At 48.0% G+C, this 27,798-nt stretch overlaps 14 protein-coding genes across 14 annotated transcripts; 6 read left to right on the top strand and 8 right to left on the bottom strand.

Moving 5' to 3' along the window:
- Positions 1 to 251: 251 nt before the first annotated feature.
- On the top strand, positions 252 to 1,432 carry BX661DRAFT_184435 (uncharacterized protein). Its single transcript, XM_051536504.1, has one exon. The coding sequence runs from the start codon at positions 344 to 346 to the stop codon at positions 1,409 to 1,411; it is 1,068 nt and encodes a 355-aa protein (XP_051390872.1). The 5' UTR covers positions 252 to 343; the 3' UTR covers positions 1,412 to 1,432.
- On the bottom strand, positions 1,433 to 4,811 carry BX661DRAFT_184433 (uncharacterized protein). The gene has a single exon (XM_051536503.1). The coding sequence runs from the start codon at positions 4,605 to 4,607 to the stop codon at positions 1,479 to 1,481; it is 3,129 nt and encodes a 1,042-aa protein (XP_051390871.1). The 5' UTR covers positions 4,608 to 4,811; the 3' UTR covers positions 1,433 to 1,478.
- A 1,985-nt stretch (positions 4,812 to 6,796) lies between these two features.
- BX661DRAFT_199230 (Na P-type ATPase) lies at positions 6,797 to 10,060 on the top strand (the record flags this gene model as incomplete). Its single annotated transcript, XM_051538307.1, has 2 exons — positions 6,797 to 7,082; positions 7,200 to 10,060. The coding sequence occupies 2 exons, from the start codon at positions 6,797 to 6,799 to the stop codon at positions 10,058 to 10,060; spliced, it is 3,147 nt and encodes a 1,048-aa protein (XP_051390870.1).
- A 280-nt stretch (positions 10,061 to 10,340) lies between these two features.
- Positions 10,341 to 10,649, bottom strand: BX661DRAFT_128848 (uncharacterized protein; the record flags this gene model as incomplete). Its single annotated transcript, XM_051532522.1, has 1 exon — positions 10,341 to 10,649. A coding segment is annotated over one exon (309 nt), but the record flags the coding sequence as incomplete, so codon positions are not given.
- Positions 10,650 to 11,704: 1,055 nt separating this feature from the next.
- On the top strand, positions 11,705 to 13,372 carry BX661DRAFT_199228 (uncharacterized protein; the record flags this gene model as incomplete). Its single annotated transcript, XM_051538306.1, has 1 exon — positions 11,705 to 13,372. One exon carries the CDS (start codon positions 11,705 to 11,707, stop codon positions 13,370 to 13,372), a length of 1,668 nt encoding a protein of 555 aa, XP_051390868.1.
- An 895-nt stretch (positions 13,373 to 14,267) lies between these two features.
- On the top strand, positions 14,268 to 14,874 carry BX661DRAFT_184429 (uncharacterized protein). Its single transcript, XM_051536502.1, has one exon. It carries the CDS (start codon positions 14,559 to 14,561, stop codon positions 14,718 to 14,720), a length of 162 nt encoding a protein of 53 aa, XP_051390867.1. The 5' UTR covers positions 14,268 to 14,558; the 3' UTR covers positions 14,721 to 14,874.
- A 769-nt stretch (positions 14,875 to 15,643) lies between these two features.
- Positions 15,644 to 16,300, bottom strand: BX661DRAFT_184427 (uncharacterized protein). Its single transcript, XM_051536501.1, has one exon. It carries the CDS (start codon positions 16,235 to 16,237, stop codon positions 15,893 to 15,895), a length of 345 nt encoding a protein of 114 aa, XP_051390866.1. The 5' UTR covers positions 16,238 to 16,300; the 3' UTR covers positions 15,644 to 15,892.
- Positions 16,301 to 17,229: 929 nt separating this feature from the next.
- BX661DRAFT_144223 (CrcB-like protein-domain-containing protein) lies at positions 17,230 to 18,270 on the bottom strand (the record flags this gene model as incomplete). Its single annotated transcript, XM_051533037.1, has 2 exons — positions 17,230 to 17,749; positions 17,819 to 18,270. 2 exons carry the CDS (start codon positions 18,268 to 18,270, stop codon positions 17,230 to 17,232), a joined length of 972 nt encoding a protein of 323 aa, XP_051390865.1.
- A 471-nt stretch (positions 18,271 to 18,741) lies between these two features.
- Positions 18,742 to 19,413, top strand: BX661DRAFT_144206 (CTD kinase subunit gamma CTK3-domain-containing protein; the record flags this gene model as incomplete). The annotated part of the gene is made up of 1 exon (XM_051533036.1): positions 18,742 to 19,413. The coding sequence occupies one exon, from the start codon at positions 18,742 to 18,744 to the stop codon at positions 19,411 to 19,413; it is 672 nt and encodes a 223-aa protein (XP_051390864.1).
- A 51-nt stretch (positions 19,414 to 19,464) lies between these two features.
- Positions 19,465 to 20,575, top strand: BX661DRAFT_37046 (uncharacterized protein). Its single transcript, XM_051539109.1, has one exon. It carries the CDS (start codon positions 19,678 to 19,680, stop codon positions 20,401 to 20,403), a length of 726 nt encoding a protein of 241 aa, XP_051390863.1. The 5' UTR covers positions 19,465 to 19,677; the 3' UTR covers positions 20,404 to 20,575.
- BX661DRAFT_184424 (uncharacterized protein) lies at positions 20,566 to 21,699 on the bottom strand. Its single transcript, XM_051536500.1, has one exon. The coding sequence runs from the start codon at positions 21,457 to 21,459 to the stop codon at positions 20,749 to 20,751; it is 711 nt and encodes a 236-aa protein (XP_051390862.1). The 5' UTR covers positions 21,460 to 21,699; the 3' UTR covers positions 20,566 to 20,748.
- A 589-nt stretch (positions 21,700 to 22,288) lies between these two features.
- On the bottom strand, positions 22,289 to 23,323 carry BX661DRAFT_171890 (uncharacterized protein; the record flags this gene model as incomplete). The annotated part of the gene is made up of 1 exon (XM_051533740.1): positions 22,289 to 23,323. The coding sequence occupies one exon, from the start codon at positions 23,321 to 23,323 to the stop codon at positions 22,289 to 22,291; it is 1,035 nt and encodes a 344-aa protein (XP_051390861.1).
- A 662-nt stretch (positions 23,324 to 23,985) lies between these two features.
- On the bottom strand, positions 23,986 to 25,212 carry BX661DRAFT_214255 (uncharacterized protein; the record flags this gene model as incomplete). Its single annotated transcript, XM_051538748.1, has 1 exon — positions 23,986 to 25,212. The coding sequence occupies exon 1, from the start codon at positions 24,967 to 24,969 to the stop codon at positions 23,986 to 23,988; it is 984 nt and encodes a 327-aa protein (XP_051390860.1). The 5' UTR covers positions 24,970 to 25,212.
- A 1,276-nt stretch (positions 25,213 to 26,488) lies between these two features.
- On the bottom strand, positions 26,489 to 27,793 carry BX661DRAFT_184420 (40S ribosomal protein S27). Its single transcript, XM_051536499.1, has 2 exons — positions 27,610 to 27,793; positions 26,489 to 26,874 (listed from the first exon to the last, which is right to left on the bottom strand). Exons 1-2 carry the CDS (start codon positions 27,613 to 27,615, stop codon positions 26,626 to 26,628), a joined length of 255 nt encoding a protein of 84 aa, XP_051390859.1. The 5' UTR covers positions 27,616 to 27,793; the 3' UTR covers positions 26,489 to 26,625.
- Between the last annotated feature and the right edge of the window lie 5 nt (positions 27,794 to 27,798).

The following is a 27,798-nucleotide window of genomic DNA, read 5'->3' as shown; positions in this document are numbered from 1 at the left end:
TTCTTTTTCTTTTTTCTTGTGGGCATGGGCATGATTGTCGTATCCAAAAAATGACTACTGTTAAATACATGGCTAAATATACAACTTAACAGCACCAATTATAACATCCAGAGTAAACCAGTCCAAGACATGTGTTTCAAAAATATACATGCATTTTTATTTAATTTTTTTGCAAATAACATTGAAGAAAATAAATGACACCAAGAAAAAGTGTCACAATACATGTCATGCTCTGTTGACACTGCAACTAATTCTAGTTCATATAAAAAACCTTTGTAAAAAATTGTACTATTAACACCTGTCGTTTGAACAAGAACAATACTTGCCGCACCAACTAACAATAATGTCAGGGTATCGATCAAAGCCCGATGAACCAGAATCGTTCCTGGACGAATCGCTTCTGCCATCCGTGCACAGACCTAAGCAGAAACACGAATACCGCAGTATTTTCTTGCGCTACCGAACATACATTCTTGTTCTCATACTCTTCTGCTTTGCAACCGGTTTCTACGTATGGTCAGAAACCATCACAGCTTCTGTCAGGCAAAATCTGAAAACCAGCCCGAGCTCTGGGCCCAACAAGCAACATGACCGCACCGATACACCACTGCCACACCCACTGCCCATCATTCCAATGAGGCCCTACAAAAACACTGACGTTAATTTGCCCATCATTCCAAACTATGGCCCGCCCGTGACAGCGCAGTTGGGATTCGACCACATATACGTGATCCACCATTTGGGCCATCCCGATAAGCTCGTTAGAATGGCTGAGCTCCTACAATTGCTCCAGATCACAGCAGAATTTGTGCCCGTCATCCCACTGGCCGAGAACCAAGTACCTGCATCCATGGTGCAGTCCGCCAAAAGCCTAGTTGAATGGCAAACACGCCACCGCATCTACTGCGACATGCTCGAAGCAGGCTACCGCTCGGCCCTGGTTCTCGACGACTCTGTCGACATGGAGCTCAACATCAAAACAATCATGCGCACCATCCACAGGAATTTACCCCAGGACTGGGACATGTTCTTCCCCGGCCACTGCGGCGCCTTTGAGAGAAAGCAGCCCAAGGCTAGTCCCAATACGGATTCCATTCGGTTCGCCAATATGCCCATAGGGCTGCACGCGCATGCTGTGTCGCACAAGGGTGCAAGGCGCATTGTGGCCAATTTGCGCTCGTCGCCGACATCGTCAGAAATTATCAATATGGCCATTATGCGTCTCAAGGAGCGCGGCATTCTGCAGATGTACTCGCTCGACACACCCGTGTTTACTCTCAGGCTCGGCGACAAGGACAACACAAAGAACCGCTTAGCCGGCAACAAGCGGCTCAACATGTCGGCCATCAACCACCTCGACCTCTGGCACGGCCATCGCCCGCAAGCTACTGATGCTGGTGCTGCCAAATAAAGCTAGAAAAGTTTTAGAGTATTTTAATAATATAAATAAAAATTTGGTATAAACACAATTGCCATGGCTAGCGGTTGCTAAACTTGGGCATATAATCATCCGACTGGTCCGTCGCGAACGAGTCGTCGTCGTCATCGTCATCGTCAAAAGTTGGCAGGGCCGACGGCACCGGCGACGGCGACAAGCTGTGGTTGGATCTGCCGCGGTAGCGAAGTATTGGGGGTTGGTACGACGGCATAATTCCACGGCCCCTCTGGTTTGTCGGCGTGGTCATGCCATCTAGAGCAGACGGCACCCTGGCCTGGCTCCACTCAATCACACACCTGCGGAGCTCTTCTATACTCCCCTGGCCAACCTGGGTCTCGCGCAGGTAAGGGCGCAGAATATCGTTGAAGAAGTAGCCGAACTGGCCGCGAAGCAGCGCCAATTGGCTCATGGCCTCCTCCAGCTTATCCTGGGTCATCCTATCGGACTCTTGTGATATGCGAAGCTCATTCTTGAGATTCTCGATTTGCGAGTTCTGCCACAGGGTGCCCTCACGGTTTTCCTCGCTCTCGTACTGCTTGCATTTCTCCAGTCGCTCCACGAGCTCAGCATTCTCACCCCTGATATGGTTCAATTCGTCCGCGAGTGACTCGCACTGGTCCTTAAGCGCCTCACTCTCTCTGATCACCCTCTCAAACGCATCCCCTTCGCTATTTGCAATACTGGCTGTTTTTACAGAAATTTTCAGCTCGAGCCGCAAAAGGCGGAGCTGCTCCATGTTGTCGCGCAGCGACTTGTTCGCTAGCTTGAGCTCGTCCTTGAGCTGGCCGCACTCATCCTTGGACTGCTCAAGCTCTTTGGTGAGCGCAATGCACTTCGCCTCGGATTGCTTAGCAGTTTTCTCAAAGTCCTTGACCATGCGCTCCATGTTCTCAAACGCCTCCACGCATTGGGACTTGTACACTGCGTCGTTAAACTGCGCACGCACGCTCTGCGGAGTAGATTGCCGCGTATCAGCAATAGCAGAGCCGCCCCCAGAGACTTCAGACGGCGCCTTCAGAGTGACCGTCTCGCTCGCTGTGGTCGCCGTGCCCGCACGCATCCGATATGAAAGCAATTCTGACGCAGGGTAATTATTCTGGCGCTGCTGGCGATTTTGCTGTTGCTGCTGCTGGGCAGATGTGATTTGGGTCAAGGTGATGTTTGCGTCGGCCTTGGCATCAGTGTTCGCATTGACGCCCACGTTCATGGCTAGGCGGTGCCAGTGGTCGGAGGTAGCGCGCTCACGAGCAAGCTCATCCTGCAGCTCCCTAATCTCGATATCTTTCTTCTCAATCATTTGGCCGCGATGGTGAATGACTGCGGTCTCGCCCTGGATTTCTATCTTCAGATCCTCGACCAGATTTTGCAGCTTCCCGACTTCCTCCCGATCCATATCTGACATGCCATGCTGAAGCAGGCACGGCGGCGGGATGGCAGCATTGGCCTCCAACACCCCAATCTTCTCTTTTAGCTCCTGCACGTTGGCACGCAGCGCCTCAATTGTGCGATTCGCAGCGCGGTTGGACGCACAGGTTTTGCCCAGTTGGTCGGCCAGGGACTCATATGGCTTATGAGTCTTGGAGTTCATGGCTCTCTTGAGCATCTTGCAGCTCATGCTGAGATCAAATATCTCGCGCTGCTGCTTCTGAATGAGCTTTTGCTGGGAGACCATGTCGCCGCCGTATCCAACACCGTCCTTGCCAAAGTCTTCCTCGTCGCTGGAAAAGAAATCTTGGTCCTTAAGGTCGCTATCGCTAATCTTCTCTGTCTCATGGTACCAATTACTGCGGATGGCTGATTTGGCCACCTTTGGCTGCTGTGATTGGCGCTTCGCCTTGCGCGCCGCCCCTCCGATCTGGCTGGTCCCGGCACGCAGGGGCCCATTCTGCCCACTGCTGCCCACGGCCGAAGTGGCCTGTGCCGAACCTGCATAGGACGCGCGTTGTCCACGGTGCAATCCATCAGATGTCTGGGTGTTGGCGCGCTGAAGGGGCTCGTGGTACGACTGCCGCCCGCTGGCCGATAGCGCAAATGACCCGGCGCGCGTGCGGCCATCATCTGGTGTGCCCCACGCAAACGACTCGCTGAGCGTGTCACGCCCAGGGTACTCGGGAGCCAGTCCGGCGCTGAACGAGGCCATCGACCGGCGGTTAGGGTGCTCGGATGGCAGGTGCACATTAACTGCCAAGCCGTTGCCTGCGTGCGTGCCACCGCTGAGCGCGTTGCGCGTCTCTTCGATTGCCCGCGCACGCGACGCCGGCGACGACACGCTGTTGCCCCGCCCGTGCTGGCTGCGACTAGCGCCGATCAGTGATATACCAGGCGCCTCTGGGACGAGCGTGCTGACATCACTAGGGCCGCGCGTGACTGGCCCGTTGCCATAGTGTCCAGAGTTGCGATTCATCTGACGCAAATCAGCCACCACAGACTCGCGGCCAAACTGCGGCTCAAGGCCAAAGCCGGACGTGGCGGGGCGGTCGTTGGTGCCAAAGTCAGCATACGAGCTGCGCCGCAGAAGCTGGGGCCCATCACCGGGATGCGCGCGGTTGGCACGCGGTGTAAACCCCGAGCGGCCGCTCTCTGACATGGGTGGCGGTGGATACTGAGCAGTAGCAATGCGCATGGCTTCGGGCATCATGACAGTAGACATCGAGTGCCGGTTCGCAGTAGGAGGCGTCGAATAGATACTCTGAATCGCGTTGTCAATCATAAATGGCCTCCCTCCGTCTCTGTGGCTTGGGGGTGACATGTACGGGCCTGCACGCTGCTCGCCGCCAGGCATTGCCCCCCACGACTCCATTGTGTTTGTTTCCTGATGAGTGTTGCTGGCGCCACCATACATTGTTGCGCTACGAGCAAGAAATCCGCTAGCCGCGGGCTGCCTGTCGGGTGAGCCGCGCATGCCAGAGACCATCGACATACTCTTGCGTTGGCCTTCCACCGCATCATGATGCGGCAGTCTCTGCTGCAAGCGTGGCGAAAGCATGGCTGCACGTGTAGCAATGGCCGAATTGTAATCGTCGCTAATTTGGCCAAAGCCGCCATTTGGACCTGCTTGGAACGCCGTCGAATTGGCCTCGTCTGCATAGAACTGCCGAGCGCCGCCCCGCATATCAACAGAGCGTCTGTTTACAACAGACTGCTCCGTGTTTGTTTGTTGTGCGTGCATATCCGCGTCAGTATGAAATGAGACTGGTCAATTTTTAAGAAAACAATAACAATAAAATAATAATAAAGGCAAAAAATGGTTTTAATTGTAGAGTGCGTGGAAAAAAATTAGTGCTTGACCACAAAAATGAAATGAAGAGCAAGGTAAAAGTGAAAAAATAAATGAAGCCGAAAAGGGGAAGGAGAAAAAAAGAGAGGTCGCTCACAAAAGATGGAAAAATAAACAATCTGCAGACCAAAAAAATGAAAAAGCAGTGCGGTGCTAAAAGCGGAATGGAGCACAAGGAGGCTAAATATGAGAACTAGAGGCCAGTGCGTGGAAGTTGCTCAAGCATAAATAATTGCTTTGTTTCTGCACAAAGCGACTGCTATACCCTTTGTAAACTACTACTTATCTTAATTCGCGAATAGTCAATTTGTACTGGTTTTCCTTACTGGGTGGCACCCATGTATTGTTTGGTGCACCCAGCGCAAGGACACTACTGTTGCCAAGGATGAGGTGCAAAGCTGGTTCAATTGGACGCTCAAAAATGGATCAATACAACATTTTTTTACAATGTGTTATTGATTGTTGGCAAAAAGTCTTTCCGAAAAGCTAAACAACAACGCCTCGACAGTAGCACTTTGCTGCCATTATTCTATTCAGTTGGCAAGAAAAACATAAGGGGAGTGGGGAGCGCAAATGTTTGCCATAAGGCTTATGCAACTAGCTTTTCACAAGCCTCCGATTTGCAGTTTTTTATTTCTTTTATGGCCAAGCGCACTCCAACTGGTCTTGTGCAGCATGCCTTTGGCAGCAAAAGCAAAGGCGATACTGGTGCATGCACCCAAAGTAAAAAATTGCAGCAGACGATAAACAGGATTCAAATCTCTTTGTATCCTGCTCATCCAATATTTCTTTATTTGGATCCAGGAAATATATTGCAAATGGGACTTGGTATAAAAAAGTACGCGCATCAGCAGTGCAAAAAATGCAAACAAAGGTTTATTTTTAAACCGAAAGGCACGAAAACACGAATTCTTGGGCCGAAATTGAAGCAGAAACCGGATGTATAAGACCAGGCTTCGGAAAGTGCCAAAGACCAAAGACCAGTATTGTTGTGGTTTGAAAAAAACTGATTTGTTGATTTGAACAGATTATCTGTGTCAAAGCTGCTCTTTTTTCTAACAAAATCCGCCAACAATGGTATCAAGTGCAAAAATAAACATTTGTTCGGCTGACCAACGAGAGATCGGATCTGGCGCTCGTGACACACCTTATATGCTGAGAAACGCGCGCTTTATCTAGCAATGCATGTGTGGTAGTACCTTGTCGGGATATCGTTCCAACGAATTTGGTCGCCAGCTCGGTGGCCGAATTAGCAAGCGTAATTGATTAAAATAGCCGTGTCGCAGCCGCCAATACACGGCAATTAGCTTACTTTTTCCGCGCTCGTTCCGAATTTCACCAGCCCAAGTATGTCCACGTGTGCCAGCTACTATTTATCTCTGCTCTCTAATTGGCCCGGGCGCACTTGCGCCTGACACTTTCAACACTCACGCTTGCCTTTTTGGGAAACCTTCTAGAAGCAAAAGTATTGTCTGTGGGCAAATAGAATGCGCAAAGTTAGCAAACATTTTGGCAAAGTTCCTTTATACTCTTCTTTATTTGTTTCTCTGCAGTCACCTCCCGTCATGTATATCTCTCCACTCCAAATGTAATTGAATATTTAAACTGGATACAGAAACATGATTGGTGCTTAAAATTTTACCTTTTATCTTTTTTCGCCGAGTAATATTTTGGCTGCTCGTGAAATGCCATGGAATCACGGAATGGGTGTTAAACATGTTCTGTTTAGAAGACGGTTTTCACTTATTGCGTAATTACAGCAACATCATAAAAAAGTGTATTGCTTAATTAAAATCGAGAGAGCAAAATGTTCTTCGGAAGCGAAACGCAAATTTTTTGCTCAGGGAACAACATGCCCGGATAGTTTGATCCGAAGAGGAGTATAAATACAAAGTGTCTCGCACCGATCCCTTCAAGCTCGCCGAAGCATCAAACTTTCATCTTTATACGGACGAATGGGCTAATAATTTTGCCAATATTTTATTACTTATATTTACATTTTCAATATTGACTTGCTCAACACTAGCATAAACACTTTGTATTTTTTTATATTTTTTATATTTATTTACTACTTACCAGTAATGCTGTTCAAGAGCAAGAAGGAAGACAAACATGTTCACACGATAAAGCCATACCATTGTATGGACACAAGCCAGGTGCTTGACGACCTCGACGTCAACCTGGAAAATGGTCTGTCCACCAGCGAGGTTGAGCGCCGGCTGACTGTCTACGGTACCAATGAGATGCGTGGCGGCGGCAGGCCAAGCTGGCTTAAGATTTTGCTACGGCAGTTGGCCAACATAATGACTGTTATCCTCATTGCTGCTATCGTAGTCGCATTTGTGATCAAGGACTGGATCGAAGCGAGTAAGTTACCACAAAAAATATAAATTCATTCCAATGTCCATGTACAACAATTATCTTATAAATTTGCCGACTTATTTACTAATATGTGCTTGATTGACATTTATTGATTGCATTTAGGTGTTTTGATCGGCGTCATTGTGTTCAACTCGGCCGTCGGTTTTGTCCAAGAATTCAAGGCCGAAAAGACCATGGACTCGCTGCGCAAGATGTCCTCGCCCACATCGCGTGTACTGCGCGGCAGCCACCAGGTGGTAGTCCCGACTATCGAGCTTGTACCTGGCGACATCATATATCTTGAGAGCGGCGACGTGATTGGGGCCGACTGCCGGTTGTTTGAAGTGTTCAACTTTGACACTGATGAGGCCCTGCTCACCGGCGAGGCGCTTCCAGTCTCCAAAGAGATTGATTCCTTTAACGACCCCGAGATATCTCTGGGCGACCGCATCAACCTGGCGTTTGCCAGCACCATAGTGACCAAGGGTCGCGCTAAGGGCATTGTGTACGCCACTGGAATGTCGTCGGAGGTTGGCAAAATTGCCAAAAAGCTAATAGAGACAGACAAGAGGAAAAAGACGCCGCTGCAGAAGGGTCTGGATAAGATGTCGTGGACCCTTTTGGCCATTGCCACCGCCTCTGTAGTCATTGTTTTCGGTGCCAACAAGTTTAAGGTCAATACGGATGTCCTACTGTACGCCGTCGGTGTTGGAGTCGCCACGATTCCAGAGGGCCTTGTGGCTGTCGTCACGCTGACAATGTCACTGGGCGTCCATACCTTGGCCAAGAAGCACGCGCTCGTGCGCCAGCTCGTTGCTCTGGAGAGCCTGGGCTCAATCACGAACATCTGCACAGACAAGACCGGTACCATTACGTGCAATAACATGGTCCTGGTACGCGCATGGCTTCCTAAAGAGGGTTTCTTCCGCGTCTCTGGCCTCGGCCTGGAACCCGTCGGCGAGGTGACCAAGGTAGTCAAACTGCCGTCAATTGCCCGGCCGGATGACGCTCGCGTGAACTTTACTGAGGGTGTGTTTGGTAATAGCAGTGGCAGCATCAGTGAAAAAGCCAAGCTTCTCGATAACGACTTTTCTGACAGCGAGGGAACAGTGACTGTCGACACGACCAACATGTCTGCCAGCTTCAGGCGGCTTACCGAGGCTGCAGCTCTGTGCAACATGTCCGAGATCAAGCGCAGCTCTGAGACCGGCGAGTGGGTCGGCATTGGAGACCCGACCGAGATTGCACTGCAGGTGTTTGCGTCCAAGCTCTCCATGGGCAAGCCGCAGCTGGTCAGCAGCAGCACGGGGGACAAGTGGTCAGTCATCTGCGAGTACCCTTTCGACTCTAGCATCAAGCGTATGAGCGTTGTGGCCAAGAATGAGGCGACGGACGAGCAGATTCTATTTATCAAGGGCGCCTCCGAGCGCGTTGTTCCGTGCTGCACCGGGAGGCAGGATGGCGGCGCTGAGAAGATTACAGAGCTAGCGCCTGATGATCTGCAGACCAGCCTGGACCCGTGGATCAAGGAAATGGCCCGCGACGGTCTGCGCGTACTGTCGATTGGCTACCGCCATCTGTCACTGGAAGAGAAGTCCGTAAACATGAACAAGGTGGACCGCGAGCTGGTTGAGACAAATATGACCTTTATCGGACTTGTTGGTATCTACGATCCGCCGCGCCCAGAGTCCTACCCGAGCGTCATGGAGTGCTACCGCGCCGGAATAAAGGTTACCATGCTCACCGGCGACCACCCTGATACCGCATCTGCCATTGCTCGCGAGGTTGGCATTTTGCAAGACGAGGTCAGTAGCCAAATTGGCGACGGCAGCAGCGACCACAACGCCGCCATCAGCCTGGGACCAACCGTCATGACTGCGCGTGAGTTCGACAGGCTGTCCGACGACGAGATCGACGCCCTTCTTGAGCTTCCACAGGTCATCGCCCGCTGCAGCCCTGACACCAAGGTCAAGATGATCCAGGCCATGCACCGGCGCCAGGGAATTGTGGCTATGACAGGCGACGGCGTCAACGATGCACCTGCGCTCAAGTTTGCCGACGTCGGAATTGCAATGGGTCTCTCTGGGTCTGACGTCGCCAAGCAGGCGTCCGAGATTATTTTGACCGACGACAACTTTGCCACCATCGTGCGCGCCATCCGCGAGGGCCGCCGTGTGTTCAGCAACATTCAGCGCTTCTGCTGCGTGCTGGTCGCCGGAAACATTGCGGAGCTGGTGTGTCTGGTAGTTGGCCTGGCGTTCAAGGACAAACTGGGAGAGACTGTCTTCCCCTTGTCGCCCGTGGCCATCCTCATCAACAACCTGCTGACGGGCTCGCCGCCAGCTATGGCTCTGGGCGTCGAGAAGGCCTGGCCGACAATTATGGACGAGCCCCCTCGCTCCTCGACTAGCGGGCTTTTCACCCGGGAGGTGCAGTCTGACATTGTGTTTTATGGCTTCACTATTGGCCTTTTGTCCATCTCCAACTTTTGGCTTGTCATCGACGGCTTTGGCAACGGCGAAATGGGGCAACACTGCAACAAGGAGTACTCCGAGTCGTGCGACTTGGTGTACCGCGCGCGCGGCACAGTGTTTGCCACGCTTACTCTGGGTATTCTTCTGCACTCGTACAACTGCCGGCGCCTGCGTGGTCCCATGTGGAGCTGGCGCATGATCAAGCGCCTCAACGAGAACAAGTTTTTGCTCGCCGGAGTTGTCAGCGGCACTATCCTGTGCATCATGTGCATGTACATCCCAGGGTTGAACAACAAGGTGCTCAAGATGACCGGCATCAGCTGGGAGTGGGGAATTGTGCTCATCACCCTGCTGGTGTTTTTGATCATATCCGAGCTGTACAAACTGGCCAAGCGCAAGCTGCTCAAGCCCATTTCGGTCGCAACTGAGGAGCAGGAGCGTCTGCAGCGCATCTGGACGGAGAACACGCTGACGCCTGCTGGAGCCGGCTCTGATAAATGCAAGATGTGAGCCGGCGCGTGAATGAGCCGTGGAGTTTGCAGCACCAATAACTTGTGGATACTTATAATAAATGTTTTAAAATTAAATTATACGAGACGACGGCTTACCTGTCACCCTCATCGTCAGACACATCGTACGTGTCCTTGACGACCATTACTGGGCACGAGAGGTGGGTTATCAGGTAGTCGCTGACGTGGCCGCCGACAAGCTTCTTGATGCCCACATCGGCTGTCCGACCAACCACCACCAGGTCGATGGGTGTCTGCAGGCCATCCTTGATAAACTGGGCAATAATCGGGCCGATATTGCCCTCGTCCTTTATCGAAATCCACTCGTAGGGCACCAGCGACTCGAAGCGCGAGAGAAACTGCTTGCACTTGACCATCTCGTTCTCTGCATCCTCACGGATATCGGCGTTCATTTGATCTGTCTGGCGGTTGATAAGCTGAAACCCGGTTCTTCTGTACAGTGCGACGACAAAAAGGAATATTAGCCGAAAGTTCACCTTCAGCTTGATACACAACGATGCCGAATACTCGGCTGCTGCGTACCCTTCGGGGCTGCTGTCGATCCTCACGATGACCGTGTACGGGCGACTGGCGTCCATGTGCGTGTAAGCGTGTATAAATAAGAGAGAAAGTGTGGTTGAGGTGTGTATATTTGGAGGAAAAAGCAGTGGCAGAGTGGCAGCGGATATGCAAAACGAGACGTGCGGCGTACTGTTCTAAATGTTCAGGTGCTGAGTTGCAAAAAGCGTTTTAGAGTGTCAATATTAAAGTTGATTGTCATAAATGCATAGCAGAAGCATAAGTGGAGGCAGCTTGTCCAGGCGCACGGCCCTCCCCTTGCGCTATTTATTACTGCAAGTCTGCATGCATGGGGTTTATGGAATAAAACCTGCTGACTTGTAAAACAAAATGTTTTTAAGGTCTTACCCAAAGCTTGTTGCTGCAGGCAAGAAAGTTCCTCAGGTGCTTAAGATATTTGAGATAAAATTGCCACACTGAAGGAAAAATGAGACTGCAAATATTTAAAAAAAATCCAAGATTAATCTGCTGCCTTTTCCCTACCTTTGGCAAAAGGTGTTTACACTTTGTTAAAAGGTAGTGCGTTAAGGTAGGTGCGTAAACACAACCTCCAAAGTTACCCCCCCCACGGGTTGGGTATTTGTTACAGTGCAATGTTTAACATACAATTTCCCCTTTGTTCCCCAAAAAAGGTTTTCAATCGGTTTTGACTCAAAAATGAAAAGGTTTCGTCATGCCACATTTTTTCCTGCTGGATTTTTCCGTAGGGACGGAGCAAATAATAAAGATTTTGACTTATTTTTTTAAAAAGAACCTGGTTGGCCGAGAACCCTTTTTCTTTCCCCTATCTTTTTTGCTTCTTGACATTGTTTTTTTGCTAAAATTCACATTTCGTGACCAAACACAATTTGTGGATATTTCTTTTGTTTTTTCTTTGTGAGCGCCCACAAGTGCTATGAAAGGGGCGTTTCTACTGAGCTGCTTTATGACCGTAAAACTTAGTATAAAACTCCACGCAAGCGCCGCCTTCCGCACATACTCTACTCTGCAACTTTACAAAACATCGCTTCTTAGTGCTTCGGCTGCATTTATTTCTCTCTCACTTAGAACACCACACCAGTACTCCATGACATCGGGCATCTTTACTTCTGCCGCCAACCGCCATTTTGACAGCGACAGCAGCGGCGGGGAAAGCGGGATATCCATACAGATTACTGAGGCAAAGCTAAACGATGATGCTGATGATGCTGATGAGGCCGCTGCCGTGCCCCGGGCCGGGCCGTACATGCAACCATACAGGCTATCTGAAGAGCCCTCAGATTCGTTCGATTCACCCATATACACAAGCACAGTTGACTGGACACGCCCTATTGGCAAGGAGGACTTCTTGTACCGGCAACAGCTTTCAGAGCTGCGGACACGCAAGCACGGAATCACCCGGCTGTCGATAATCGACTTTGACAACACGCTGTTCAAGTCACCACTGCCTAACCCACAGCTCTGGGACCAGAAGCTGAATGGCATGCTGAGAAGCACCGATCTCGGCTGGTTTCAGGACGGGCGCACGCTGAGCTCGCCGTACCTAGAGTACACAGATAACCACTGGATAACGCCCATAGAGACGCTGACTGAGATTGAGAACTCACGGTCTGACACCCTTGTCATGTTGCTGACAGGCCGCTCGCACGCGGCATACCGCCAGACCATCCTGGATTTGCTGAGTCGCCGCAAGAATCTGAGATTTGACATTGTCATTCTCAAGGAGACGCCCACGCGACAATCCCCGCTCGTGTCGCAGGTTGATTTCAGCACAGCTGCTAAGGATCCGCAGGCGCCGCTGACCTTTGACTACAAGATGGCTGTGGTTGAAGACACCATTGCAGCGTTTCCAGATATTCAAAATATCTCCATGTGGGACGACCGCGAGAATCAATGCGAAAAGATGCAGAAGTACCTAAACGCCCTGCGTAGCCGCATCAGCCATATTACCAAGGCGCAGGTGTACCATGTGCCGCCACAGACCATACCTATGCGCGAGAGCAATGAGCGCAGGTTGGTGCACACCATGATCCAGGAGTACAACGCTCGCGTGCGCACTTCCGCAGTGGGTGCCAGCGAAAGTGAGCTTCCGATTGGCTCGCTGCTGACAAAGGACTATGTCAGCTACACGGGCGTTTTCCTTGACCACGCGAGCCGTAGGCTGCTCAAGAAGAACGTGCGCTGCCCGACGGGCTGGTCTAAGACTGATCACCACATGACGCTGACCCTGGGGCCGGCGACTGCCGAGGAGCTCAACCTGTGTATTGGCGCGCAGTTAGGAGAGACCGTCGAGCTTGTCGTTGACAGCTTGGGAACAATTGCAAACGCAGTGATTGCTGTGCGCGTTGTGCTGGCGCGGATGCAGGGCAAAGGTATGACACTTGTGCCCCAGGTTGTAGGCACCACGCCACACATTACTATTGGGTACAATGAACCCGCTGGCTTCAGGCCGTCCTACGCTAACAATATTAAGGCGTGGCGGCCCCTCAGGTCTGGGGATTTGGTATTGCGCGGCGTCGTTGGCGAGAAGATGCTGACAACGGCGACCATTATTGCGCCAGAGGTGCCAGGGCAGGTGCCGGACGAAGTTAGCGTCGGCAGCCTGGTGTGCCAGCGCTGGCCCATGCTGAAGGGCAGGGATATTGGTGTGGCTGTCGGTAACGCGCGTCTGCGGATGGAAACGCAGGGCGTCAAGAATGTCGAGGCCAACAGGGGCAAAATCGTTGATATCGTCAATGGCTTGTTCTGTGCATGAATTGCATATTTTTATTATTGTTATTTTTTTACATTTGAAAACGTGAGTGCTAAAGGGCAGATCGGACCTTTGTATTTTCCAAATGCGCAGCTTCATCGGCAGCTCGTCCAGTGGAATTTGAGGGGGCCAACCCTGGACCCTGAGCATTCCCCAGACTATTTCCCAATTTGTCCACCCAAGGCCGAAAAAGAGCAGGCCAAGGTTATATGCTTGCTATTAATAGCGCAAGAAAGTTTGACAATTTCACACAAAAAATCACTCGACACAACACGCACTTTCAAAGCAAACGGACCTTGAAAAGAGCAGGGATCTTTCCATCACGCATTTTCCTATTCAGGAATATACTCGTTTGTTGCGGACATCTAAAAACCACATTAATGATAATCAAATTGACCTGACGGAATAGCGAGACGCTTTTGGATGCCATTTAGCCTTGTTTTTATACTGGAGCCGCCAAAAAAATAAAGTAAAAAGCTGGTGGGGAGCAAAATGCGATTAAACTTTGTATTGCTTACCGACAAAGCCAAGAGAAACAAAGAGGCAAATCGCATGTTGTTGCTGCCCTTTAAAAAGCCTTTATAGAGCTCCATTTCCTTTCTAGATGCTGCACCCGTCTCTGTATTTTCAGGGGAAACAAAACCAGCCATTTCGTTTTGTGGCAAAGGTGCATTGTTCCTTTGTAAAATAAGTTGTTTTTTTGCAAAGAGGCAAACGGGTGAATATTCAGTTTATTTTTCTCTCTCAATGCCAATGCTCAGGGTAATGATTTTTTCTTAAAAATTTGCAAGGCTAGCGCCAGAGGCGGTCATCCATTTCTATTCTATGTGCAGCCCTGCGTTTTGGTATAAAATCAAAGGACCTTTTCTCTCTCTCCCTACTTATTTTTCTACTCTTGTCATTGCCACATAAAAACATTTCCATTTACTTAATCATTTACTTTTATTGAGTTTGCGGTGTGTTACAGATTCCCTCTTCATCCTCGATATTTTGCATTATTATTTTTATTCATTCATTCATTTTTTGCATCTGCATTTTGCATTCTACGACCTAATACTTTACCTTGTACCAATTCATTTTACTCTCTCACTTTATAATTATCTCACTTCATTTCTTCTTACATTTCATTCACACTAAACATTCATTCATCCTTTCATTCATTCAACCTGCCAATTAACGACTAACCATCATGCTTGCTCCGATCAGAAACGTACTTCGTGTCCTCGACTTTGGCGTCCGGTGCATCTGCAATCACACTTCGTGGTCGATGCACTACTGTGACTCGTGCAAATCGAACTCGTATCAGTGCACCCACTGCAACAGCATGTTCAACACCTGCAACTGCAAATAGCTCGTATGTTTACCAGTAGGTAGCAAGCAAGCGCGCAGCACTCGCCAAAATCTCCTATTTCCGAGACAAACGTCCTTTCACATCCGCTAAGCACCACACCCTCAAAAACACCGACACCGACACCGACACCAACTCTAACTCTAACTCTAACTCTAACTCTAACCCTAACTCTAACTCTAACCCTAACCCTAACACCAACACCAACACCAACATCATACAATTACACCTGTACCACTATCGCCAAAGAAAACCATTCCATACACATTTACCTTCAACTTCATTTTCTCTTGCCATTTATTTCACTTACCCGTACGTCATCCCATTCCCTCCCTCCATTCATTCACTCATTCATTCATAACCATTTTCCATTTTGATTTATAATCATTCAATACATTCACATTACACCACCGCTATTATATTTTTTAAAAATATAATGATTGTTTTGTTGCGCAACCTGAGAACATGGAAATGGATGTCGAGGTCGAGAATCGTGAAACAGATTCCCGTCTGCATGCTGATAAATTGAATATGTACTAAATCATAGGTGATCAAATCAGGCGCCACTATTGACATCCAGACACATTGCCCATCTTAAAATACGTGTGTACGAGCGCAAATACATGAAAGTCACAACACTGACATGCCAAGATACCGGGCTGCTCTCAAAATAACCAGTTCTCGCCAACGAAGTGCACAACAAAGGCAAGGAGACACATATATAAGACGAGGCCAGCGCTGGTAGCACTTTAGAAACACTAGTATTAAAAACCAATTATAAAATCCCCCCTACTTTTCTAACACTACTATAGTAGTGCTTACACCCCCTTCTCATTACAACAATTCTAAAAGTCGAAATATGGAAGCTGAAAATATAAACTAAAAAAAGGTGTAACTTGTATATTGTGCTCAGCAGCTCATTTTGTTTTTTTTTGTCACGAGCGCCAAATAAAACACCTTACTTGTGCGCGCGTTACAATTCAATAGATTATTGATTTGACTGTGTATTTAGAAAGTTTATAAAAATACTCGTAAACTAAAGAAATAAAGACAGGCTCAAATTATAGCTGCAAAAGCTAAATATTTAGGCACACTGCGGCATCAAAGTTTTTGTTTATGCCTTAGAATCCCAAGAATGCTTCAGCTTTTGCGCCGACTAAACAATATTTAATAGTTTAGAGGAAGTTGTCGTTGGTGGTCTTGACAACGTTGATGATGCTGTTTCTGACCTTGGCGCGCATCTCAGGGGTCATGACGCGGTGGACAGAGTCAACAACCTTGTCAAGGGTGGCGTGGAAGAAAGTCATGCCCTCGAGCATGGAGGGCTGCATGTCGCGGACGACGCGGGCAGTGGCCTGAATAATGGGGGAGGCGGCATCGTGGACAGCACGGTCGACAACTCTGACCTTCTGGATGTTGCCACCGAAGATGTTCTCAGCAACCTTGGTGTTGGAGATGAGGTCGAAAGAGGCGGAGGCCTGGCCGACAGCGGCGATGATAGCGAGAGTCTTGAACTGCATTGTTGTTAGATGTTGGTGAGTTTGAAGTTTGTTGATTAATATCAAGATGTTGTAGTGTACTGAAGAAACTAAAATTGTAGAATAGTGGGAAGATGCTTGCTATTTTATACTAATTTTCAAAGTTCTTAAGTTCCCTGAATTAACACGATGGTTGTTTGCAAGGTCAAAATATTTTTTATTGATTTTTTATTAAAAATATTTTTAAATTGCCTTCTAAGCACAGCAAAAGCCACACTACATACACATGCATTGCGTGTAAATTGTTTTTGCTACCTTTCTACTTATTGCTGTTTCAATGCGCCATCAATGTGGTATTCAAAAATGTTGTCAAAATTATCAGGTATAGTTTGCCGAGTAGTGTTGCAATGTGTAACTTTTTTGGACAAAGAGGCTGGCAGGCGCATAGTGCTCGCCCTCCTAGGTTTATTTCACGTGAAAGTTGACGGTTTCATTGACAACAATTGTGGTTTAAAAGCCATGCCTGTCATATTTGCCTTTTAATACGTAATTTTAAAGGTATATAAAAAAGGTATAAGGAATTTTGACTTATGTCCTATGTCTTGCTTGATTTTCACTTCAAAGTATGCGTGGTTGCGACTGACAATAATTGAACAATGTGACATTGTGTTCATTTCTTCAAACAATATTTTGTCGGGTAAATATATGGGCGTGCATGCAAATGTGCGCCATGCTAAGTTTGTACTAAGTACGTTTAAACACGGATTTCCAAACGTGTTACGGCACAAAAAGCGTAACCACACATACAACATACACTTAAACCATGCATAATTTGAATCTGTAAGCATAAACTGCGGTATCGTAAACTTCTCTACTGCCACGCTAGTAAAAAAATGATGTTTTTTCCTATTGTAATTCAATTCGACAGTAGCCAATAGGAATTGCACGTGGAAAAGGTAAATTAATGATATTATTTTGTGTAAAATGAAAACAAAAACTTTGATGAGTAACAACCATGTGCAGGCTCTATACAGCTAGCACGTTGGATAATTTACGGAAGACGTTTCAAAGTAGATTCCAACAATAAGTACAAAGGAGGCCTGGGCCGCCACAATCGATGCAGCCGAATATAGCATGGCGACTCGAGAACGCAGCATGCCGAGCTCAACCACAAATGTTGAAACAGTAGTCAAGCAGCCACAGAATCCCCCAGCCATTGCAGCCAGCACATAACAGCTAGCAAAAGATGGGCGCACAACGACGCCAGTTTGAAATATATAAATCACAGCAAGCACTATAGTGCCGCCCACATTGACAATTAAAGTTCCCAGAGGTAGCCTCAAAGACACAATGGCTTTTGGTAGTACACGGTCGAGCCGCCGATGATGTGCGTTCAGTAAAGAGAGCTTCCAGCGCAAAAACGTCCCTATAGGGCCAAAAAGCAGTGCAATGCTTACACTGCGCGTGTTCGGTGCAAGAGAAATGACAATAGTGGCGGCAGCAATTCCAATTATCCCAGCGACTACCAAAATAAAATCAACCGGTCGCCATTTGCTCCAACCGAACCAGCCATCCCGCACTGATGCTGCCTCGCCTCCAAGCATTCTAGTGTCAATGCGGCACATTGGGTTATCGTCGCTCGAAAAATTGCGAGTCAAATAGTAGTTGCACAGCGAGCGTGCCTCATCACCAACTATCTGGCCCAGCCGCACTGCAGCCACCGAACATGCAAACGTGGTTGCCAGAACGCTCATCCCGCCCAAAAAGTTTTTAAACTTTGTGTGGTCGCTACCCGCAACATTAAAGAACTCATTATATATCCCAAGTTGCCACGACGAGAATGTCGTTATTGAGCCGCACAGGCCTGTGGTTATGCCGAGGTTTAGTGCTGGCGAAAGGCTCATCAGCATGCCCTTGGTTCGAGTAGCAACGCCCATTATAAAGCAGCCAACCATTTGGGTCCATATCAGTTCGTATATGGGCTGGCCCGGGTACCTGAACAGGCGGCTCATATGCACTCGTATGAGAATCCCAACCATGGAGAACGCTATCAGGCCGGCCACCGCTGGACCCATGAATAGAAGGACCGGCTGCGGGTTTGGAAGTTGCTGTGCCAGTGGTGGATTGGGCGAGTCATCGTTTACTCTGACAGAAACCGACGCGATCGACAAGTTTTTCTGCAAATACTCCACACGCATGACATCGTGGCCTGTGGGTATCTGTGCTGCAGTTGAGCTCATTGAATTTGCGTGTTGTAAGGGGCTAATTCGACAAGGAAAAACACAAATGAAAAAATAAAAGAAAAGGGCAAAGGGGCAAAAAGTAAATAAGAAATTACTACCGAAACATGTTTCAGCTGGGGAACCATATCTTTGTTGCTTAAAAATGTATTGTTATTCTGGGACAGAATTTCCGTTTTTTTAGGCTGTCCAGTTCCTAAAAAAATTCATCTTGTCGTTACTGTTGTTTATCACCTGAAGGACCAAAAAAACAACAACACACAAACACACAAACACAGACGCTCACTTACATACTTATACACTCGCATGGATGATATGGACCCATTCGAGGCTCGCCTGCTTTTCGGCAGCAAGCTGGACAACCTCACAGGCGCGCAGCCAACCATCGAACGCGTATCACAGTACGCCATAGACCACGCTAGCCTGTCCGACAACCTATTCGACTGCATCCTTGAAAAGCTCGAAAAGCTCCAAGTGCCCCCACGGCTCAACCTGCTCTTCGTCATAGACACAATACTCCTCTCAGACCACCGGACAGGATCACACACGTGGACGGATCTGATTAAAAAGGAGATGGTCAGTATTATCAAAACGGTGATACCCGAGAACCCCGGGGGTGACGCCAATGTGTCGCAGGTCCGCAAACTAGTCTCGGGATGGCGGCGCAAAAACATTTTTGGTGCGCCCACTGCCGACAGCATCGAGTTGCTGCTTGCCAATCGTGCTGGTGGGAGCGGCGGCACTAACGATACGGGGATGAAGCATCAAGATATTCTGAAGCGTATCGAGGAGGATCGTGAGAGACATAAGAGGCATAAGGAGGATGTGTGGATTCGCCCTGTTGATGAGAAGCCTGAGGATGAGCTGAACTCGTATTGGGAGACTACGAGTGACTTTAACGATGCCGACTGGCAGGAGATCGCACTAGAGAACGAGGAGTATCAGCGAGACCGCCGCACGCTGGACGGCATTCAGTGACCAACGTATAATTTTACAGTATATTTCAGCGCAGCGTTCTAAATGTCAAGCGAAGACAATCGTGATCAGTGCTGGAGATTGATCACTATTTGGTTTTGGCTGCGCATTTGTTGTCAGACAACAAAAAAAGGCTATTTTTCTTTTTCCATTTTTTCCTTGGCAATTTGAATTTCGCTTTAACAACAGAAACTTTTGTAGCCATTTTTTTACAGGAGTGCTCGCTTTCGTCTGAATTTCAACATTTCTCACTCACACACGTTATCCATGCAACCACGAACAAAGAGCTTGGGGAGCTCGTTGCGGCAGCCGTTCAAGTCGCCTCAGCGCAGCAGCACGCCTTTCTTAGCAAATAAGACCACAAGCAAAGCAGAGATGGTCACCCCGAATTCAAAAACTGACGACACCAAAACAACCATCAACGGCACCCTGACACCAGCACCACGAAAGCGACCGACACTCTTGGAAGCATCACCCTCACTTAGCAGCCTGCTGAGCTCCACACATACAACACCTAAGAAACGCCCGCGCTTGACTCCGCTCAAAATCAGCAAGAGCACTGGCAAAACAACCAACCTCCTGTCCCCGACAGACAAAGTCAGCCGGGCACTAGTGCAAGAAAAGACCAGTTTACAGCGCCAGTTGACAAACGTCAAGGAGGAGCGCGCCTTATTGGAGCGAGCCATCACTTTGAAGGAGAAGAACGAGGCTGTGGTAGTTAATGACTTGATTTCGAAATGGCAGAGTGCATGCTCGGATGCATGCGAGGACCTGTTTAAATTGCTCAAACCCTTGATGGAAGCACAGAGGCAGGCTGATGCGATGGGGTTCAGTCAAAGTGGGTTCAACGACGGCAGTGTGTTCGATCAAGGACAGTCGACGCAACAGACGCACAGTAACAGTGGCAACGATGCAGATGCCCATCAGGACGACGAGGATATAGATGTTACGTACATGCTCAAGCGCCTGGGCATCGATCCTGGCTTGTTCTAAGCAGTTGGATGTGTCGTGCTCTATAAAAATGTGGATCTAAATCGATATATTCAAGTCTTAAAAATTACTTAACTGAAAAAGGGGGCAGCGCTGTGTGGGCAGCACTGTAAACATCATGGTGTTCCTTGATGTCAGCCAGCAATAACAGAAATGTGTATAGTGGCCATGAGGACGATCTTAGTTCTTGAAAAGGAAAGGTAGTGGCTTGAAATGTGTGTTGGGCACCACAGGATGATTGCATTATTGTATGTATGAAATAACAATGGAAAATAAAAGTATATATTGGACATTGACCACGAGTAATGGAGCGCAAACAAAAAACAAAAAAGACTTTAAAAAGGGGATCTATTTCAGCGGCTCCTGAGGATTGGGAGGCGGTAGTGTGGCGGTCGAGAAGTTGTCCATGCGCCCATACGCGCCCTGAGGCGCACCATGAGCGGCGGGTCCTGGTGCAACAAACGGCCCGGGCATGATTTGCGACACCGGGCCTGGGTGGTTAGAGTTTCCCGAATTAGGCGGCATTGGCTGTGCCATTGACATGGTCATAGGCTGCGCGGGAGGGCGAGGAGGCCCCGCGGCTGCATTATTTCCCATACTCATCGCCGACCCGGGGCGGCTCGCCTCCATGCCAGGGAACCCAGGTGCTGGCATGGGCATGGCCATCGTGGGCGTGCCGCTCATTGATGGCGGCTTGTCAATTCCCGGTATCGAGTTTGGCATTGACAGCGGGTTGTCCTCTGAAATGACTTCGACATGGATGACATCACTACCCTTTGTTTCGTCAAACATGATTTTCAGCCCGCTGTCGTCGTTGACTATGATTTGGGAACCATCAGGGTCCGTGTACCGGATGTAGATGTCCATTGAAGCTATGCTGAAAAGAACGCGCAGGCCGCTTGTTAGCTTGTTCCAGGTGAGTTGACTCGGGTGTGGGAAATAGTACCGGAAGTAAATCTTGCCGCCGTTATTGGTGAACTTTAGCACGCGGCCGCCCTGTTGCAGCACTCGTGCCTTTTGCTCGTCGCGCACCTCGATCGCTGTTCCGTAAAGAGGCATGGTTGGTGTTAAGAAATAGAAATAGAAATAATAAAGGGTTGTCGAATGCAATAAGTTATAAGCAACGTAAATTGGAAAGTTATAATGAGCGTTAAAAAGTGTCTTCGTGAAAACGAGAAGACGAGAAACAAAGTATAGTCAAAAAAGGCAGCGCCAAATAAGAAAGTGAAAAGTTTAGTTTAGAAAGAAGAAATAAGAAAGAAAAATAAACGCCTCGGAGCTCTAAAAAGGGGGACTCGCAAAATATAAAGGGCAAAAGGGAGCAGGCGCAAAGATATACAATTTTGTTTACTCATTTTCAGCAGACGACACACGCTCACACGCATAGAAGCTGTTGGGCAGGCCATTTGACCAAAAAATTTTCTTTGCAAAATGTGTCAGTCATCGAAATACACTAAAAGAAAAGAATGAAACTACAAGTATCCTGCAAATCGACACCCCTCCCATTCAGATTGCATAGCAACCTGATAGGTGTTTAGGAATTAGTGGCAATATACCACCATGGTTGACGGTATTAATCAGTTCGCTGCTTCTTTTGAAGAGAAAAAACAGGGGAAGATGGATTCTTGCGCACACGCTTGGGATTGGGCTTTGGCTTGAACAAAGTCTCGGGTGTCGCTGTAGACTCGGGTTCAGCCAACTCGAATGGTGCCTTTTTGCGTGGAAAAAACGGTTTAAAAATCCCCTGCTTAAAAATCTAGAATTTGGCTATAAATGTCTGGAACTTCCAGAATACAATTTCACTAGTGTAGTGTGTCGTTTCATTAATGTTGAGAGAAGCGCATGTGTGCTTGCACTATTGGAAAAGAAAAGCGATGTCATGCACAAATTAAGGGTCCGCCGAACGACGGGCAGCAGAGTCGAAAACCGGTACAGGACTCTCTGAGGGCGGAGGCAGAGCCATGTACTTGTGCACGATACTGTCATCCTCCAAAGCGTGCCGAGCAGCCTGGCGTGTCGACAGAACTTCGGGGTCAGCGCCAGCCCTCTTCCGTGACTCCACGCCGCAGAGCTGATTGTCCTCCAGCAGGGCCATCAGTCCGAGCCCCGCTCCATGCGGCCATATCTTATGATACTCGCCCGTTGCTACCCCATCGCCGCCATTAATTCCGGATCGGCTACTGTTCTGCAGTCTTCTCGCCTCATACTCCATGGCGTGGTCCGGCGGCACCTCGCGCCATCTCTCCTTGGCCCGCTCGCGTGCATCCGACATCATACGCATCGACCGCAGGTGCTCCATGCCGCTGATGCGCAGCACATCCTCATGTTTTACCAGCTCCTGATACCACATTATAACAGCCAACACACCGGTAAACCCCAGAATGCCCAGCATAATGCGTTTCTCATTCCTTCTCTCCTCCTCAGTCTTTTGTCTCCCATCATGGTATGCCGGGGGCCGCTCTTGGCCCCAGACGTCATAAGAACCTTTCTGCGCATCATCTATATAGCTCTGCCTGCGCCTCCGGTACATATTGTACTTGTGCCTCAGCTCAGCGTCGGACAGCACTTCGTAGGCGGCCTGTACCTTGACAAACCGGTCGCGCAATGCAGTTTTCCGCTCGTCAAAGCCTAGCGTTTTCCACTGCGTATCACCGATACCCAGGGACTTTGGCAGGGCTGATTCTGCTGTTGTTTGCCTGATTGTGTCCGGGTGCAGTTCACGGCAGAGCTTGTAGTACCTTGCCTTGATCTCGTCCGCGCTGCTGCGCTCGTCCACCCCTAGCGTCGTATAGGCGTCAGACTTGAGTCCTGAGAAAATCTTCTCGGGTTCGGCCACGCTCGCGTAATGGTGCCGGGCTAATGCTGGGATTGTCCTTGATGCGTGGAGCAAGGGCTTACTGCTAGAAGTAAGTTTGCAAAACATACTCAAGCTATTTTTTCTTTGTTTAATGTCCAAGTAAATTTTTGGTTATAAATACAATGAGTTAAAGTGTCGCATTGTCAACACCATTTTTATATTCTTGACACAGCTTAAGTATAAAATATTATTCTGCAAGCAAAGGGCTCTTGTGCAACTAGAAATTATCATACAAAAAACAGTCCGGTGATATTTTCCAGCAATATATACACACGAATGAGAGTGCAATAAATAATACTGGATGTTGGTTCTGGAACGGGCTAAAAGCGCACAAATAAATATATTTTCTGTCCGTTGTTTTTTATATTTGCGTTTAATTGGTTGTGTTGTTTTGTATATTATACAAGTCATTATCACCCACCCCACTCGCTTTGTTCGCTGGTTACTCAGACAGCTAATTGAAAATAGGTTCAAACTTGTTGAGAAAAAGGGAGTAAAAAATAATTAGCTACTGAGCTATATACTCAATTCTACGCATATTTGCGTGCGTGGTCAGGCTGTAAGGAGGGAACAGAAAAAGGAATAATTGGTGCACTTCGCTGTTATTAAATATAGTAGGGAAAATAAGGAAAAAATAAGTCAAAACCGCAACAAATATAAAACATAAGGGGGAGTTGGGTCATTAGTAAGGAAAAAAGTTTTCGAAACCAAAATAATTTTAGAAAGATTTAGCTACTCATGGATATAGCCATGTAGCCACGCAAATCCATAGTACTCAACTGGTTCTTTCCAATATGGTCGAAAATAGTCTTCTGCAGGCCAGAGCCCGACTTTGGCCACGGCGGCGTGGACGGGGACAATGTGCAGGCACCGCTTCCCAGCTTAGCCTCAACACTACCGCTCTGCGAGCCAGCGCAAGAGTCGGCAGCAACGGGGGTCGGTGGCGTGACAAAGAATGTGGGTACCCAGCTGGCTGGTGGCGGTGTCTTCTGCGCATAGAATGAGGGGCTGGCTTCGCCAAACATCAGGTCTTCCATGATATTGGGCGGCGAGAAAGACGCGAAACCGGCGGTCCCGGGGGTCTGGGGCAGGGACGGCGACATGCTCTTGTTGGTGGCGGGCGATGCAAGCGAGCCAAAGCTAAGAGGGGGCGGGCGGCGCTTGGGTGTGGAGTTGGCCGACGGCGGGCTGATGAGGCCCGTGGGGATAGCGAGGCTCAGTCTAGGCACAGCCACGCCCTTGGCCTGTGCAATCTTGGCGGGCGTCGATTTTTGCAACCGGAAGGTCAACGACGGGGAAGGGGTGGATTCGCAGGCTGCGGGGCTTTGCTGGCGGGACTCGATTTGCAAGCCAGAGGGCTTGCTGGCCTTACTCATGATCGACAGGCTCTTGACGATTGGCGACAGACCGGTGCTCAGGGACTGTGTCTCGGGCTCGACCCGAGCGCTGCTCATTTGCAGAGGTGCAATGCTGGTCGGCGCGTTCTTCAGTCTGCGCGAGGCCAGGGTGGCTGAGCGGATAAACATGTTTTTGTTGTTGTTGCGGGGGAACGAGGGTTTGCTGAATGTGCTGGGCACGGGGTTGAGCTTGACCCGCTTGCCTGGGCTTTCGAGCGACAGGGCGTGCATTGACCACGGTGCCTCGCTTTGGCGGGGAGAAAAGATGGATCCGCGGGGTGTGCTGGGAGGAGACAGGGCAGAAATGCTGAACATTGTGAGTGTGTGTGAAAGAAAGTGGGAGGTTATTGGATGCAGATTATATGAAAGTAAAATAATATCTTTTTTGGCTATTACTAGAATAGAATGAAAAATAAATCACTAATGTGTTTGGCTTCAGAAGAGGCAAGGATATTGATTGTTGAAATGTAATTATGAATGTCTATTGCACAAATATAAAAATATATGCACAACAATGTATATGAGAAATGGCTTTGAAAGGGAAAAATATGAATCACAAAAACAAAAAAACGTGAATGGATAAAAATTTTATTTATATTGTGATATGGAAATGAAAAATGTATAAATGAATGGCTGAAACGAATAGATGCAAAATAAAAATGCTAATGTATGAGAGGAAAAATGCCCTTGCGAAGAAAAAAATCTACTTATGAACGCTGAAGGAAAAAAGAAAAGTACAAGAAAGTGGAAGGGGGCGGCGACAGCCTCACAATATATACGCAAACAAAAATATAATTGAAAATTTTAGACCCAGGGTTGGTTTAATGAGCATCGCAAAAAGAACTACTTTTTTCCCCGCACTATTTTTCTGCACTAATGGTGTCGAATTGCCGCAGATGCAAATGCAGTTTTGCATTTGCAGATTTGCCTCATAAGAAAAACTATGGACTGGCGCACATACAACACCAAAAGGTAAGTGAAAAAGGTGGGGGAGATTGTCCACAATTGGAAATTGCACCTGTGGATCATGCGGTCCGCTGAAGGGATATACATAAATTTGGTTTGTGTAAATATTTTATTTGGGCCTTCTTCAACTTGATTGTTTCTTGTTTGGGATTATTTATTGCACTCTTCTTTCAAACGAACGGATCGTCACAGAGACAATTACAAAAGTATTTGCCGACCACAAATAAAACCAGTTGCTATGTTTTGATGCGATCTCTTGTGCGATTTACTGCCCAGAACCAAAAATAACCATATACAACATGTCTGTTTTCGCCCACTATATCTCATGATTATGTCGGCACGGCTGGTGCTCCACATTGCTTTGTAAAACGCCTGTCATTCACTATCCGGTTGCGGCAACTTTCAGGGATGCGAAGGATAATAACGACGCAATGGTTAGGTGATGGTAGGGGTCTATATATCAACAAACCACAAAGACATGCTCTTTCAAAGGAAAATTAATGGTACTCCAAATTGTTAACACTGCCCCTATACCTGCAAACCAATTTATGAATATCACTGCCAGCGACCTTTATGAACTTGGCCTTGAACGAGAAATACTTGATTTTAGCTGGTAGTTGGCGGCTGACCATCCACCAAAATAATATCTTGGCACAAATGTCACTCACATATTTCCGCTTGTGCCAAGACAAATGATGTATCAATTGTAAACAGAGCGAGCGCAATCCACACAAATGTTTACATTTAAAATTTTCATGACAAACATCTTTTATCTCTTTAAAAATGAGGCTGCAATTGCACATGATCTCGACGGCAATACATACAAGGCAAAAGCAAGGTAATTTAAGAACAGATTTAAAGAAATAAATAAAGTTGCACACTGAATTTTTTTAAAAAGACTATGGCAAAGTGAGTAAAAACTGGAAAAAGGAGAGCGTTCAAAAATCCGCAAAAAAATTTAATTCAATCCTCTTCCAACAAAGGCTGTATTCGTTTAGACTCGCTTTAGTTGGTCTTTCTCCTGAAGGAGCAGCCCTCGGTGAGGCGGGCACGGCCACCTGTGGGCTGGCACAGAACAGTCGAGCAGCCGGGGCAGACAACGACGGTCTGCGAGTTGCTGAAGACAGTAGTGATGTTGAAGCAGCCAGAGCACTTGACGTCCATGAAGAACGAGTTGGGGGACTGCACGAGGCGCTTGAGCTTGTGCTCGCGCTTCTCGCTTTCGAGGGTGGGGTTAAGGAGATCGACCGCAAGCTACAGAATACAGAAAATAAAACAGTGTTGTTAGTGCTATGAGTCCATTTTGAAAAGTGAAATATACGTGCTGTCCAATCTTTGAGAACTACTGGTTGAGATATGCAAAGGTTGTGAAAAGCACAACACATAAAACGAATCGCGCATTCCCACTGTTAACAAGCAGGTGGCAATGGCATAATGGAATTCGGAATTTAGAGTTCGGCTGATGGGAGTCGGATTAGAAAGAACGCGTTTAGCTTCAAGTCTGCGCGATATGCAGTTTTCACTGTGCTGTGAGTAGACTGTTACAAACAAAAACTCGGTATTGCGCGCGACATACGCACAATACTACCACACGGGGCTCTCAATCGTCATAGTAGTATATACCAGCCGAGTTTGAGACCACAAAGCGTACTAACAAACCAAATAAATGCGTGTTCGTGTTAAAGCTGGCGCGTGTGTGGCCCAGGGGTCCGCGTTTTTAGCTGCAAATATGCACTGCTACTGCATAACCACCAGTTGAATTAAGAGGGCAATCCTACTGGTGGCAGCCAAATCAGCCGTCCAATCTAAAACTCGGTCCAGCAATTCCTCATTCCAATCTCGCCTTTAAAGCATAGTCGCAATTTCGTTCCAAATTAAACCCATCCTAGTTTCGTCAAATTCCAAATTCTGAATGCCAATGTTATACAAATTCGCGGCTCGCCTCCCAAAAATTCGTAAAAAAAATTATAATAACTGCAAAATACTTACGACCATATTGACTATTAAAATTAACGGATGGATACAAAGAAAGAGAGAAAGAAAAAGAATGATTTAGTATGTGCAAAATTTTTTATGGAATCTGTTGATACTGAATCCTGCGTGGATGTCCGCTCTGACAAATCGTAATTTTGATGATGGATTCGACGTACCAAATTATGTATTAATATGAGCGAGAAG

This window comes from Kickxella alabastrina (genome assembly GCF_025024165.1).
Source record: "Kickxella alabastrina strain RSA 675 chromosome Unknown BX661scaffold_15, whole genome shotgun sequence".
In the NCBI taxonomy this organism is placed as follows: domain Eukaryota; kingdom Fungi; phylum Kickxellomycota; class Kickxellomycetes; order Kickxellales; family Kickxellaceae; genus Kickxella; species Kickxella alabastrina.
The sequence above is the reverse complement of the archived record's forward strand: the minus strand, read 5'-3'. Positions and strand labels throughout refer to the sequence as shown.